The sequence below is a fragment of the Somniosus microcephalus genome, chromosome 3 (assembly GCF_052327205.1).
Source record: "Somniosus microcephalus isolate GS21.2 chromosome 3, FLI_Smic_1.0, whole genome shotgun sequence".
NCBI lineage: Eukaryota > Metazoa > Chordata > Chondrichthyes > Squaliformes > Somniosidae > Somniosus > Somniosus microcephalus.
Window position 1 is genome coordinate 296,915,847 of NC_140989.1, and position 14,624 is coordinate 296,930,470.

At 42.5% G+C, this 14,624-nt stretch overlaps 1 protein-coding gene across 6 annotated transcripts; it reads right to left on the bottom strand.

The window, feature by feature from the left end:
• Positions 1–668: 668 nt before the first annotated feature.
• On the bottom strand, positions 669–11,400 carry cpt2 (carnitine palmitoyltransferase 2). 6 transcript variants are annotated; one of them, XM_085982797.1, is made up of 5 exons: positions 11,054–11,400; positions 7,712–7,792; positions 5,744–5,850; positions 3,484–4,788; positions 669–2,320 (listed from the first exon to the last, which is right to left on the bottom strand). In XM_085982797.1, exons 1-5 carry the CDS (start codon positions 11,227–11,229, stop codon positions 1,989–1,991), a joined length of 2,001 nt encoding a protein of 666 aa, XP_085838923.1. In that variant the 5' UTR covers positions 11,230–11,400; the 3' UTR covers positions 669–1,988. The 6 variants fall into 6 exon arrangements, with proteins under 6 accessions (XP_085838923.1, XP_085838925.1, XP_085838929.1 ...); XM_085982799.1 differs by having other exon boundaries at positions 3,484–4,684; positions 11,054–11,140; XM_085982803.1 differs by lacking the exon at positions 11,054–11,400 and adding an exon at positions 9,776–11,015 and having other exon boundaries at positions 3,484–4,684.
• Between the last annotated feature and the right edge of the window lie 3,224 nt (positions 11,401–14,624).

The following is a 14,624-nucleotide window of genomic DNA, read 5'->3' on the forward strand; positions in this document are numbered from 1 at the left end:
GTACAGTTCTGCCCTCCAAGCAGAAGACAATCGGTATATGGAGTTAACCAAAAGATGGTAGGTTGGTCATTGCATAGATCAACCTTCAATCTCAAGAGACTTGCTTGGGTCTGTACTGCACATTTTATGTAACTCGGCCAGATCATTTTATATCTCTTCATCTTAGTGTCACTGATGCTTGAACTGCATGAAGGTTCTGTCATCAAGTCATGATACACTGAGAAATGGATCAATGGAAATGGATCAATGGAAAATCACACAGGTTTTATCTTAGCAGCAGATTTTAAAATGATGGGAGGGGAAAGGTAGATTTCCTGTTTACTATTTATAGTGAAATAAGTGTAAAGTACATATTAACAATTTTGCTCTATACAGCAGTGGAAATTGTTCATGACATGTTTCATGTCATTGAAGCTTAGCTTCAAACAGTTATTAAAAATATGAAACAATGGGGATGAATTTCCTGGGTGTCTCCTGCTCCATCACTAACTTCAGAGGAAACCCAATTTATGGACGTAAATGGGGATTCCACTGAACCTCACGCCACCAGAATGGGAGTAGCCCCATGGAAATTCCTGGCGAATGTCTTCCAACTGTTTCGATGGCAGTCGTATCACATTAAGTGCAGAAGATAACTGTTCAGATTAAAAGACAAGGAAATCCCAATGCAAATGTTAAGCGAGTCACTTTATTTTTGGTTTCTTTTCAAAACAGTGATTATCCTATTAAATTAGGTCCCTTAAATTTGCACAATATAAATAAACAATGTTAGTCCAATTCCATTTTAGTAATTCATCCGGCTTCATTTTGAAACATGACAGTCATTTGGTGTATGAGTATTGTAAAGTCAGGTCATCTTTCTACTGATTCAAATATAAAATGAATACAGTGCAAAGTACCCAGAATTTGCATTGAGTTTGCATAACTAAAAGCTTCACTTCACTCTGAATGCTTAGTAAATGTTTTATAGTACCCAAAAGTAAAATTCCTTTGGTCAAACCTACAGCATCAAAACTCAAAGTTTAAATCACATTATTTATTAAGCAATGTTTAGAAAAGACTAGCCATTATGCAAGGGAAGCCCAAACTTCCCCAACACATACTTATTGTAAGATTACAGTATTTGTTCATATGAAAAGAATCGAGGTAAAGTGTATGGAACAAAATGTAGATTTAAAAATCATCTCAAATCGATTAACTAAACCAAGTTAAAATTTATATTGAATATGAACTAGTACTGATGTACACTAGTATTCTCCTTTAGATAATTAAGAGTTGTAACTAGGATTTGAATAAAGTAACGGTGGATGTACAAAATATTCACACGGTGTGGATGAACAGTATTTTCAGCTGTATAACGGTAAAATAATGGCGGCTACAGATCTGTCACAGGAGCAATTTGAGATGATGAAATAAGAGTAGTGGACAAGAAGCACATCACACAAAATTAAAATAACTGAATTTTGTGCTCTTAAAGGCGAGGGATGTTCGTGCTCGGGATTAGAGCACTCACCATTTCAGGTACCCTGTATTAACATCGTACTTCCAGGTCAGATGTAGCACAGTTGGATACACATTAAAGGTCCCCAACAATGTCCTTCAACTCCAAAACAGCACATTTATTGCATCAGTGTTATATTTCCAGTTATTCTGTGGCCTGATTGAGAATGTCATTGAGTGCTTAATTAGTTTGGGCCCATACTCATTTCACAGAAGGCACCTTAAAGCCAGCTATCAAAGGAGACTTTCACCCCATCAATCTGGCTCAGATTTGACCCAGGTTAGATAAGTGAACTGCCAATGTCCAACCTACTACACTATTCTACATGTTGATTCAAGTATCATTTTTCCCCTGTAGGATACTGATTAAACTTAGTGACAACACTAATGCTAGAATGATTTCAGATGCACTGCATCAGGTTTAATAATTGCAGAGTACTATCATTACATTCTTACTGATCCATTTCCATCCCTTCAGCTCACGTAACTTAGCTGTTGATGGGTCGTCCTTCCAACACATCAAAAATATCATCCAGGCTTTTGTGCACACACTTTAGGAATTCCTTAACGTCTCGAGCAGGATAGCTGGAGACGTTGTAGCCTATCCAGTGATCATGGACACCGTAACCCACACCAAAGCCATCAGGAACAACAGGTGCAAAGCCCCCTAAATGGACTGCAGGACTGCTTAGGGTGCTAGTAGAAAGAATGTTATGGTTGATCTGAATATACGACGGGTCTTGGAATAGTTCTGGTAAAGACATTCCTTTAGATTTTGATAGGTAACACAAGGCAAACAAATGGCGGTCAAATCCCTGAGCTGTTGAGAAAACAAAAGTATAGTAAGAACAAAACATAGTGACTGATGTCTCTGACAGATATCTTTGAAAATAGTCACCCTTACATTCTATCCAGTATAAAATTAAAAATACCATTTTGTCCTTGTACAAGACCTTAGGACTCATTTAGAATGCGGAGTCCAGTTTTGGTCCCTCACATGGTGAGTGATGTTGAGGCTTTGGAAAAGGTTCAGAGAAGGGCCACTAGAATGATTCCCAGTTTAAAATCCCTTAACCAGGGGTCACGCATTCTTCATTTAGACCCCGAGAATAGTAGACCCATGGAAAAAGTTGCTGGCTTGTACAGTGAATGCCGATTTGCTGTATACCTTCAAGAACCTTAATGAAGCTTATGCAGGCTAACCATGCCACTGAACAACCACATTGGGCACAGAATAGGGCTCCGATTTCTGTGCCCTCCATTGCATTAATAGCCCCTACCTGTGGTTTCTTGCAAATTAGTTAATTTACAAGTGGTGAGGTCAGTCTTAACTAAGATTAGAAACATTTAGAAAAATCATGGGGAGCGATGGTAATATCTGTTAGTCAAGAAGCAGTATCATCTGTTCAAAGGAGGCTCGGAGGCTGCTGATTGGATGAGTATTTCTGACAGGGACCAAATTAATGTGTGACCATTTTTCCCCCCCAGGTCAGGGAGGGGTAGGAGATGTACTTTGATCAGAAAGTACTACCCATGTCTTTACTTCTTTAATTATGAAAGTTACAGCGTAACTTCAGAAAGCTGAACTGCTCTGAGCTTGAGAAGGTAAAAATCACCCAGCTTTTCTGCTCTTAATCACTACTCTGTGAACCATGTTGGAAAATAGAATAAAAACATAAAAAAGGTAGGGGGAAAGGAAAGGAACTAATTGATAACCTATTTCAAAGAACTAGCACGGGCATGATGGGCCAAATATCCTCCTTTGCTGCAATAAAATTCTATGGAAAGTGCATAGGTGGACATCAGTTGGAGAGGATTTGGTTTGGGTATGATGCTTACACATTAAGAATGGCCACGATACCTGAAGGCTGTCAGTATTCTGCATGAGTCAACACCTTCAGTAGAGGGAAGAATGCTGGAAAGAAAATTATAAACTAAGGCAATCAAAGCGAGTGACAGGACCCACAGGACATTTGCACTTACCCATAGCAGCCTCTCTGGTCAGCTGCCCGTGATACTTGGAGCACTTGCCTATCATCGTCTGCAACTCTGAGATACTGTGTTTTGACGGCTCCTTCACAAACGCCTCACAGCACTTCTTTGTGTAAATGGTGGCAGGGCGGATGGTTTCTGTACGACCGTGTTTAAATGCCGCGGTGCTGCACGACTCATAGGTGGCTACCGTTTTTCCATACTGTCTCAGAAACCCCATCTGAAAAGAGAGTTGTGCCACTGCGTCAGGACTGAGGTTTTGCTTTTTTAGGAACTCCTTCCCACCTTTTCTAAATTCCAGTGCGTCGATAGACAAGGTGCTCACTGAGGCATTGAATTTCTCCTTTGCACTCGAAATACCTGATTTTAGCACATCATCAAGTTTAAACTCGAGCTTCTGTACAGTCTGAGAGGAGTCGACTGCTGCAGGCAACATTGTGGGTGAAATAGCAGGCCTCTGGATTGTATCTCTAAAAACTTCATTCAGTAAACGCAGGACAGCCACACCATCACCCCATGAGTGCTCAAAGTTCACAGCTGCACTGCCATCTTTGGTTAATATAAAGCTGAAGGATTTGTCATACCAGCGGTTGAGGCCATTTCCATGAAGCATGTTGTGGGAAAGCTGAAGGTGGTCCTTTATGGTGATATCATCAAGGCAAATGCAGAAGACAGCTGAATCTATTTTATTCAGCACCTGTGCATTCCCAGCCTCCAGCAGCCTCTGTCTCAGCACGGTCCAGGTATCTCGATTTTCACTCGTCAAGTATCCAAGAGAAAATTCAGGAGGGGGCCTGGGATCAGACAAAATATACTTGAAGTGGGCCTGGATTTCAGAAGCCTTTGTGATTCTTCCATCTCTATCAATAACATCAAATGTATAGAAATGTCCATTTCTCAGCACCAGCAAGTGCTTGCCGCTGTCATCTGTAAGAAGTTCATCGCGAACAGGTTTGGGAATACGAGTGGAGTTGAAGAGTCTGTAGTACTGAGACATATCAAGCGGGTAGGCATTAACCATGTAGGCACCGTACCACGAAAGGGAGGCAGGAATAAATCGAATGATGTTCTTAAAAAGAGCTGTGTCACTTTTAGCAGGATTGAGGTGGAAAACTTCAGGTTCCAATAAGCCAGCTCGAAAGGTCTTCATGAAACGCAGTGCAGACACAGTCATGTTGGTTGCTTTAATAAGCTGAGTGTTGTAGTCGGGATTTGGATCAGGATTAAAAGATACAAAAGGGTTAAAATTCAAGACGACTGATTCACGAGCCATGAGGTACATATCAAACCAGGGTCCTAAAGAAATAAGGGGGGGAAAAAAAATTCTAAAAAGCACTGAATATATTAAGCATTTAAAATATACATTTTTTTAAATCTTTACATTAGAGTAACATGTCCCATAATGAACTTCTTATTTGCTTATCCAGTTTGTTTTCTGGCATCTTCCTCCTCTTTTCTGACTCAGTGACTCAAGCTGCGGCATCGTCAGTCCTCCAGTAACTCACCCAAACAGCCATTCTCCATGTAGGAGCCTAGCAAGTGTTGGCAGGAGATTCGACTGGCAGATATCACAGTTAAATTTGATCCTGCCCTCGTTCACTGCCCACACAAGCTTTTTCCACCAGGGATCACTGAATGAGCGGTGAACCGTGGCATATTTTTCTCTACCCTCGGCCATGGGTGTGGAGGCCAATTGTGGCACTTACACCCAGACAGAGGTCAACTAACACAGCACAGACCAGAGATCGAACTCGGGACTTTTATGTGAGTGACTCAATACCACAATTCTCATTCCAGTTTGCCATTGGGACAAGTATAGAGTAGCTGTAATATGTCAGAAATTTAGCACAGAAACAAGGAGCATTACGTATACAGTTTATTTAAATCTCATTAGCTCTTATTATTTTGCAAAATGGCAAAAGCAAACAAAAATATTTTATATTTAGTTGGTAGCTACTCCTTTCAACCAATGTATTTGCATCAAGTTGGTAAAAAGAACAAGACAAATATTATACCAAATAGACATAATCATAGAAGTTTACAGCACAGAAGGAGGCCATTCGGCCCAAGTTCTGTACGTCTAATTTTTTCAGCATGATAGTGAAGGAGTAAAAGCACTGACAGCAGTTGTCTTTCCTGAACTATGGACTAGCCAGACACTTTCCATGTGCAGATAGCGAAGTTTGATATATTTCAGTTCTGCCTTTATTCTTGGTCTAGCAGGTCCGATCAAGCGGTTTGTGGGCCTTACCCGAAATGTAACTGGTGTGTTTGTTTCTTTTGTCCTGGGCCACAAGCTCTTCATGCAGCTGTTTACCAATTCCATTTTCAAAGTCTTGAGCCAACTGTTCAGTTCTCCTACAATAGAAAAACAGACCACAAAATGTGAGCAGATGTATACATTACCAACCTGACCAAGAAGTCAATGCAGTTTAAATGGAGATGAATAATTTAATTTGCCCAGAATTGTTAATCACCACCTTTACCAAGTCTAAAATCAGACATAGGGGCAAAATCACAGCTTGAGTTCAGAGATTTGCTTAGCTGAAGAAATGTCAGAAACCTTAATATGGCTCCACTTCATGGACTTGTAGGAATCAAGCTTTTAGTGTCTGGTTTACATGCTACAGGTTTCTGAATGATCTGCTCAGACACTGGACTTTCCCATTCAAAACTGGACAGTTGGGAACGTTAGTTATTTAAGAGAGAGAGACATGGCTGTGTTCCTTTACATTTACACCCTTATCTTTCTTTTTCCATCATTCTTTTTAGGTATTGGGAACATCAATTGCATGTCGAAGAGGGAAGTCATTGTATATAGCAGAAATAGTTGCAAAATATCTTCCTTTCCTAATTTTCTCCCCAGCTCTCCTGAAGGTGCCGATTCATACAGGAGTAGTTCCAAGGTGCCAGCAGCTCTCAGGTGCCTCACCAAAGTAGCCGTTCTTCATGCATGTGTCTAGATAGCGAGCGTCAGCAGGCTATTCATTTACAGGGCATCGCTGTCAAGCCTGATCCAGTCCTCATCTAATGTCTGTACACGTGCAAGTTCTGGCAGGGCGTTTGCTGAATAACCAGGAGTTGAAACCATGATTTATTTTTCTGTCTCTCTAGCATGGGGACACAAAAGCTGCTTGTGGTTTCCCATTGTGCTGCGAACAGCTAATTCAGCACATAGTAAATCCCCATAGAACACCACAATTATTAATTTTCAAATTACACATTAATCTTTTTTAAAAGTCAAGCTATAAAAGTCAGCCAGCATCTGATATAAATAAAGGTGCATATAGAACTTAATGGTTAATGGAGAAACAAAACCACCAGTAAGAATGGCCTATATAATTCCAACTCACTCATGGCTTACTGAGTTTATCCAATGAGTACCCAAGCCCTACACACCAGGATGATTCCAGTCTGTGCTCAGTTAACTGATCTCAGCTGAGGCCTCAGCATCAGCGACAGGGAGGGGAAAACTCTGCCAGGGTTCCTGTGTCCTGATCATTATCCAGTGAGCTCTGCTGGAAGTGTGTAGGCACATAAAGGTCAGGTAGGATTAGGTAGGTGTGTCTGATAAGGTACTGGTAGTGAGGCTTTAAACCAGCTGTTAAGGAGGCACTGAGAGTGATCCGTTTCTCCCTGTATGAAAAAGGCCTCATCTCTGCTCAGCAATTCCTTACTGAAATCTAACCTACATTCTGCCACTCCACAAGACTGATTGATAACTGTTGTTTTGCAGCATTGTCGGTAAGTTATGTTCCATCTTGAACTTATGAATGACATAATTTCAACAGGTAATGTGCACTAGTATAACAAACAGTAGAATAGTATAACAATGAAAGATAGCGGCAGTTTTGTAACAGTACAATGTTAATTTTTTTAATGTAATCTTAACAAACTGCCAGAGAGATTTTAATTTAAGTTATAAAGATGTAGCATTTCTGGATAGTCTGTGCCCTGCATCTACAAACTATGGTGCTTCTGGCTAAGACAGGATAGATTGTCATGCCTTGTGTATTTTATTCAAATACTTGCCTATTAGTCAGCTATTGTAACTAATGATGAGTGGCCAATGTGGTTGAGTGATGCACTTATCCCAAGAACAAAATACTGGAACAGACACAGATGACTGGGTGTTTATTCCTTGTCATTACATATTGGGAGCATTAGATGACAATACTAAAATATTGACTACCTGAGACTCAGTCCTCTGTTTACTTACCTATACTGGTCATCATCTATAAGTGGCTTCTGTGCAGTCAGGAAACGCCAGATTGTATCCTTCAACTTTGGAATGGGTAACCTTTGGGTGTAAAGTAAAATGGGTTAGGAAATAGATTACCAGTAGAGCCTAAACCGGCAGTGACAAAAAAAATAGATTGGCAGGTATAATTATAAGTGAAACATTACATTTTAACAGCATTTGTCACCCTGGTTACAGATTGAAGTTATATCAACAAGCATTCTCCTAACCCATATCATACACTGTAGAATGTTGACTTTTTTCCTTTACAGATATTGCTTGGTATCACAGCTTGGAACATTATCTCTTAGGGGTTGTAAAGTAACCTTGTTGAATTGTGTACTTAGTATTGTGTATTTATACCATAGTAACAGTCTTCAGTTGCATGAAATGTTACATTTCACAGCTGAAAATTGATGGTCATAAGAAAATGTTTACAAGATCATTTGTATCAATATAATTTCCATTTGTTTTAACTACTTAACATGGCATAAACAGACAATGAGAGAAACCATCTTGCAATACAATCATATCCCACAGTTAATCACTTGGTGACTTATTGCAGAAGCCCAAGTGTATCTGGGGACCTTGTCACATGTCATTATACATTTTTTAATAACTTTAAAGAGGAAGGGTAGTAGCACCGGGGAATAGAATACTTTCTATTTTGGACAGCTAGTGTAAGCATCAAGTACCCCCAGATCAGGGATAGCATGGCTGATGCAGATGAACTCCCTGTACACTGGGCAATGTGCCTCAGCCACAACCTCACAACAGCACCAATGTGACATTTTCCCATTCCCCACACTAGCCATCTTGTGGTCTCTCTGAATGTCAGTGGCATTGATTGAGTGGGGCTCTGTCACACATTAGATCAAAATAAACTACCCTGTCCCCACTATTATACATTTAAAAAAAGATCTAGTTTTCTGGTAAAGTCACATGTATAATCACAACACTGAATGCAAGTCACTGTAAAGTGATAAATGGGCCCAGAAATTCGGGTCTCCATGGGCAAGTACGCACGGGGTAATCACCCATAGGCCCAATGGAAGTGCCGGTTTGCTGCATGCACTGCGCATGCGCAGGAAACCGGCACTTCCGTTCCCCTGAACAAAGGGGTTCAGAGGTCGAACGCGTGCGCAGGAGAGGCTGCGCGTGCGCATCGGACATCGTTTTTTTTTTTTTTTAAAACAGGTTTTCCCGGGAGGGTAAGTCTCCAGGAGTTACACATTTAAAAAGCAGGCGTAAGGCCTGCTTTTTACAAGGTAAGTGGCGAATTAATTAAAATTAAAACATTTTTTCCCACAGGTTTATTATTTTTAAATACTTTAAAGCACGGTAAGTTTATTTTTAGCCCCATTAGAAAATAAAATTATTTTTTTCAAAAATTTAAATTGTTTAAAATAGTTATTTCATGTAATTTATAGTTTATTTTTAAAATGTGATTAAAAAAAAAAAATTATTTGAAGATTTAGTGATGTTTTGGGGCCACAGTATTTATAACTTTTGACAGCTCTTCCCGTCAATCTTATGAATGGAGCATTCCCTGCTCCGATTGGCTCCCCATGGCCCACGTGATCCCAGGGGATGCATCGAACTAACTGCGCCCCTGGGATACGCAAGCACTGCGCGCCAGCAGCTGGACCAGGCCCCGGATCGGAATTCCACGGGGGCTCACAGCTCAACGTCTGGCGCGCAAGGTAAGTGCAGGTCAGGGGCTTGCACCCGCGGGAAGCCCCCGACCCGAATTTCTGGGCCATGATCTTCTCCAGTGGGGACCACGGCAAGTTCTTAAAATGGTGCCCATCTGAGTTCTCCCTAATGCAAGTGGCACAGGTTCAGCAAGTATAGCAAAGTTAAAAGGTCAGAAAAGTGTTTGGGATATTTTCTGTTCAAAGTACACCCACAAGAAAATGCTTAAGCTTTTTTTAAAAAAAATACTAAAACGTCACTTCTTTAGGCTTTGGGGAGACACTCCCCAACCCACCGCGATCTCAATTAATAAGAGCTGCAACTTCAGACGGACGTGAAAATCCTGACCTGGAGAAAATGGCCCTGAATTTGCGGTCAGTGGCGAAGCAAAGGTATTCGCCACAGGCCCCGAAGTGAGCTTCCCACAAAGCTTGCGATCTCTGTCAGGAAGTTCGGATTTTACGACGTGTAATTCAGATCAACGGAGTATAGTGGGGATCCCCTAGTGCGAGCTGCTGTGACCTCAACAGGCTGTCTAAGCAACCAATCAAAACGCAGAATTCTCACAGTGAACAATGAAGTTCTTAAAATTCTAACTTTTTTAAAATGTTAAAGAGAGGAAAATAAAGATTGTGGCTCTCACATGGGGAAAGGTAAACCTGAAAAAAAGATAAAACGTTAAAAAAAGTTTTTTCAAGTTTCTTAAAAATGTAAATTATTAAAATGGTTAAATTTCCCACTGCATAAAATTAAAATTAGGTTTTCAGGGCCATAACCTTTGTTTAGCAGTCAATACGCTGTTAAAGCCCCAGTAACACCCAATCCCTTTGGGTCTAACTTTTAGTGGGGAATTTAACAGCGTACTTACTGCGGAAGAGCCGAAGTTTTCATCAGTTTCCCTGATTTGAAAGATTACACCGATTGCCGGCTCGGGGCTGGGAGGAGGAGGAAGAACAGTGCAGCCTGTAGAGGAGCAGCGAATGAGACCACAACTTCAGGATATCCGCATTAGGCTGCGTATGCTCTAAATCTCGAAGTTGCGGTCAGTTTCAAAGGCGGAATGACGGCGAACGCTATCAGTTCTGGGCCATAGTCTGGAAGAAAGGAAGCTACAAATCCTATGCATTTAAAAAAAAAAGTTTCTTCATTGTAACCCATTTATAATGCAGCGAGGGTGATTTTTGCTCAATCTGACGGGTAATACCACCTCTATAAATCCGCTCATATTTAGAAGTAGCAGCTGCCGGCCAATGCCACAAGGGGCATTTAGACCAGTAAAGTGACTCGCTGGAAACCTAAGTTTCACAAATGGGGGTCAGTGTGTTTGCAAATATTTTAATGCCGATCAGCATTAAAACAGTCTGAACGTGACAGGAAACCTCCAATTCAACCCATTGCAGCTCCCAAACCACAATCCATTCAAGCTACAGCTGCAAGAATCAGCTCCACCCGGCGGCAAATCACTTTCGGTTCTTGCACATTTAATACTACAAACCACGCGTCGGCCGGCGTGAAATAAACGCGCAGCCTGAAACAGGCAGTGTCGCAACCCCGGTTTTGCAAGTTGCTGAGAAGTGGAGTTAAATGCACCCGCCGCCGGGGAAGAGTGTGAAGTTTGACACTGACCGCGGGAGACTCTTTTGGAAGTGGTCGGTGGGCACGATGCTCCTGTGCAGATAATCGGGGTCTGGACTCGAGCTGAGCGACCGGAGCAGAGTAAAGGCGCCGGCCCCGCACCGTCTCCCCGCCCTCCCCAGACCGCTCAGCTTGCTGAATGTCGAAGGGACCCGCAGAGCAGCCATTGCACCCAAAACCCGCAAACACGTTTGCAAAATAAAATTTAAATATATATATGAAGGTCTGTATATCTGGCAGCAGCGCTGCGGCGGTCTCGCGCTCCAGGACTTCCGGGAAAGCCTGGCGACCCCGCCTGCTCAACAGTCCGGAATACTGCTGCTGCCGCGGGAAGTGACGGCAAACTGCTGGCGGGAACGGGGCACCATTTCAAAAGTGCTGAGCAGAGGGCGAGTGCTGCTGACAAAGGACAGCGTCAACAGGCTGCAAACTTAGCAAGACAAGGCAATGACATGATAAGCCAGGGTGAAGTACATGGCAAACCCCTCCCTCCTCTCTCCCCTTCCATGTCCCCCACCCCTTTCTTTTCCCTCCCCCTGGGATTGTTCCCATGGACTGGAGAGGGTCCCATGTGTGCCATTAGTTGATAAGGGCAATAAGTCAGAACTGGGAAATTACACACCCATTAATTCCTCAAAAAAAAACCTTGACCCCCTCCGTCCTTGCAAACTACCGCCCCATCTCCAATCTCCCTTTCCTCTCCAAAGTCCTTAAACATGATGTCACCTCCCAAATCCATGCCCATCTTTCCCGGAATTCCATATTTGAATCCCTCCAATCAGGTTTCCACTCCTGCCACAGTACCGAAACGGCTCTTCTCAAAGTCACAATCGACATCCTATGTGACTGTGGCAAAGGTAAACTATCCCTCCTCGACCTGTCTGCAGCCTTTGACACGGTTAACCATTCCATCCTCCTCCAACACCTCTCCACCGTTGTTCAGCTGGGTGGGACTGCACTCGCCTGGTTCCATTCTTATCTATCTAATTGTAGCCATAGAATCACCTGCAATGGCTTCTCTTCAAGCTCCCGCATCGTTACCTCTGGTGTCCCCCAAGGATCTATCCTTGGACCCCCTCCATTTCTCATTTACATGCTGCCCCTTGGCGACATCATCCGAAAACACAGCATCAGTTTCCACATACACGCTGACGACACCCAGCTCTACCTCACCGCCACCTCTCTCGACCCCTCCACTGTCTCTGAATGGACAGACTGCTTGTACTGGATGAGCAGAAATTTCCTCCAATTAAATATTGGGAAGCCCGAAGCCATTATCTTCGGTCCCCACCACAAACTCTGTTCCCTAGCCACTGACTCTGTCCTCTCCCTGGCAACTGTCTGAGGCTAAACCACACTGTTCGCAACCTTGGTGTCATATTTGACCCTGAAATGAGTTTCCGACCACATATCCGCGTCATACTAAGATTGCCTATTTCCACTTCCGTAACATTGCCCGACTCTGCCCCTGCCTCAGTTCATCTGCTGCTGAAACCCTCATCCATGCCTTTGTTACCTGTCGACTTGACTATTCCAATGCACTCCGAGCTGGCCTCCTACGTTCTACCATACGTAAACTTGAGGTCATCCAAAACTCTGCTGCCCGTGTCTTAACTCACACCAAGTCTCATTCACCCATCAGCTCTGTGCTCGCTGACCTATATTGATTCCTGGTTAAGCAACTCCTCGATTTTAAAATTCTCATCTTTGTTTTCAAATCTCTCGCTGCCCTCGCCCGTCCCTATCTCTGTAATCTCCTCCAGCCCCACAACCCCCACCCCGAGATATCTGCACTCCTCCAATTTAGGCCTCTTGAGCATCCCTGATTTTAATCGCTCCACCATTGGTGGCCGTGCCTTCAGCTGCCTAGGCCCTAAGCTCTGGAACTCCCTCCCTAAACCTCTCCACCTTTCTTCCCTCCTTTAAGATGCTCCGTAAAACCAACCTCTTTGACCAAGCTGCCCTAATTTCTTCTTATGTGGCTCAGTGTCAAATTTTGTTTTAGAATGCTCCTGTGAAGTAGCTTGGGACGTTTTACTATGTTAAAGGTGCTATTTAAATACAAGTTGTTGTTAGTTATAGGCAAGTTGGTAGAAGTGACCATTGTATGACCACCTCAAGGGAGAAGGGTTATTAGGGAGCCTCAACATGACTTCAGGAAAAGAAGGTTGTGTCTAACCAGCCTGGTTGAGTTTGTTAAGGAGGTTTCTAGGTTGCGTAGTCGACATTGCATATCTTGATTTTCAAAAAGATTTTGACACGGTGCTGCAGAAAAATCTACTAAATAAGGTTGAGTTCTGTGGGATTAGCAGGCATGTTTTGGGTTGGATAAGGAATTAGTTGCATTCTCATCAACAGAAGGTACTTATTAATGGCAGTAGTTCTGCTTGGGGACTGGTCACTAGTGGAGTCTCGCAGGATCAGTCTTGGGACCATTGCTTTTCACCATCTTAATCAATGATCTGGATGAAAACCTCTAGCGGTTCAAGAAGACGACCCACCACCACCACCTTCTCGGGCAACTAAGGACGGGCAATAAATGTCGGTCTTGCCTGCAACGCCCACATCTCGAAAATTAATATAAAAAAAGTAGACTCAGATGCATTATAGTACTCTATAGTATTCCATCTGAGGGCTAGTTATAGTACCCCTACTGTCACCCCAGCTTATATCATGGAATTACAGAAATTTCATGATAGAAGGAGGCTATTTGTCCCATCTTACCTGCACCAGTCCTAGCTCCCTGTTGGAGCTAATCCTCTTTCCTCGCTCTGTTCAGTATCCTCTAATATTTTTGCTGTTGAAACAATTCCCTTTTAAATACTGTAATAGCCATATGAGGCAATATATTCTAATAACCATCTGCATGATAAACATTATTGTAACCTCTCCCTATAGGCTTATAGTACTAATCCTAGATTTATGCCTCATTGTTACTGATTCGTTGACCAGTGGAAATAATCTTTAATTGTCAAACCCATTCAAAAATTTCCATCAGACATTCTCTTAGCCTTCTCTGCCCAAAATTGTGGCCTAATGTCTTCCACAGATTCATCAACGCTTCCATGTTTTTATATTCAACCCTCTCTGTATAAAACCCAGAATTCCATTTGCCTTTTCCACCAATCCACCTTTTGGCTCTCTGTCGGCCTCGCTCTCTCTCTCTCTTCCTCCACTCTATTGAGAACAACTATCTGGTCTGTGCAGCTCATTACCATACCGGGTAGTTCATTTATCGACTGAGCCATTTGACTGCTGGAACTTTTTCTTGTAATTGCAGATTCAAACCTAAAATTAATAATTTTTTTTGGTTAATGGGCTAGAACAGAAGGGAAGCTACCCTAGGAGTAACATTTGAATAAATGTTGCTCTGTTTTTCTAGTTTACATGTTCTCCAGAACCATTTCGAATGTTTAAGTCCAGGAGCCGGAAATGTCATCTCTGAGTGCTGGCAGAACTCAAGCCCTTAGGTTGGTCAATAATCGTCTTTGATACTTAATGAACTCTCGGATAATGGGATCAGAGACATCAGTTTGGGATAATAATGGCAGCTGGTGCGAGC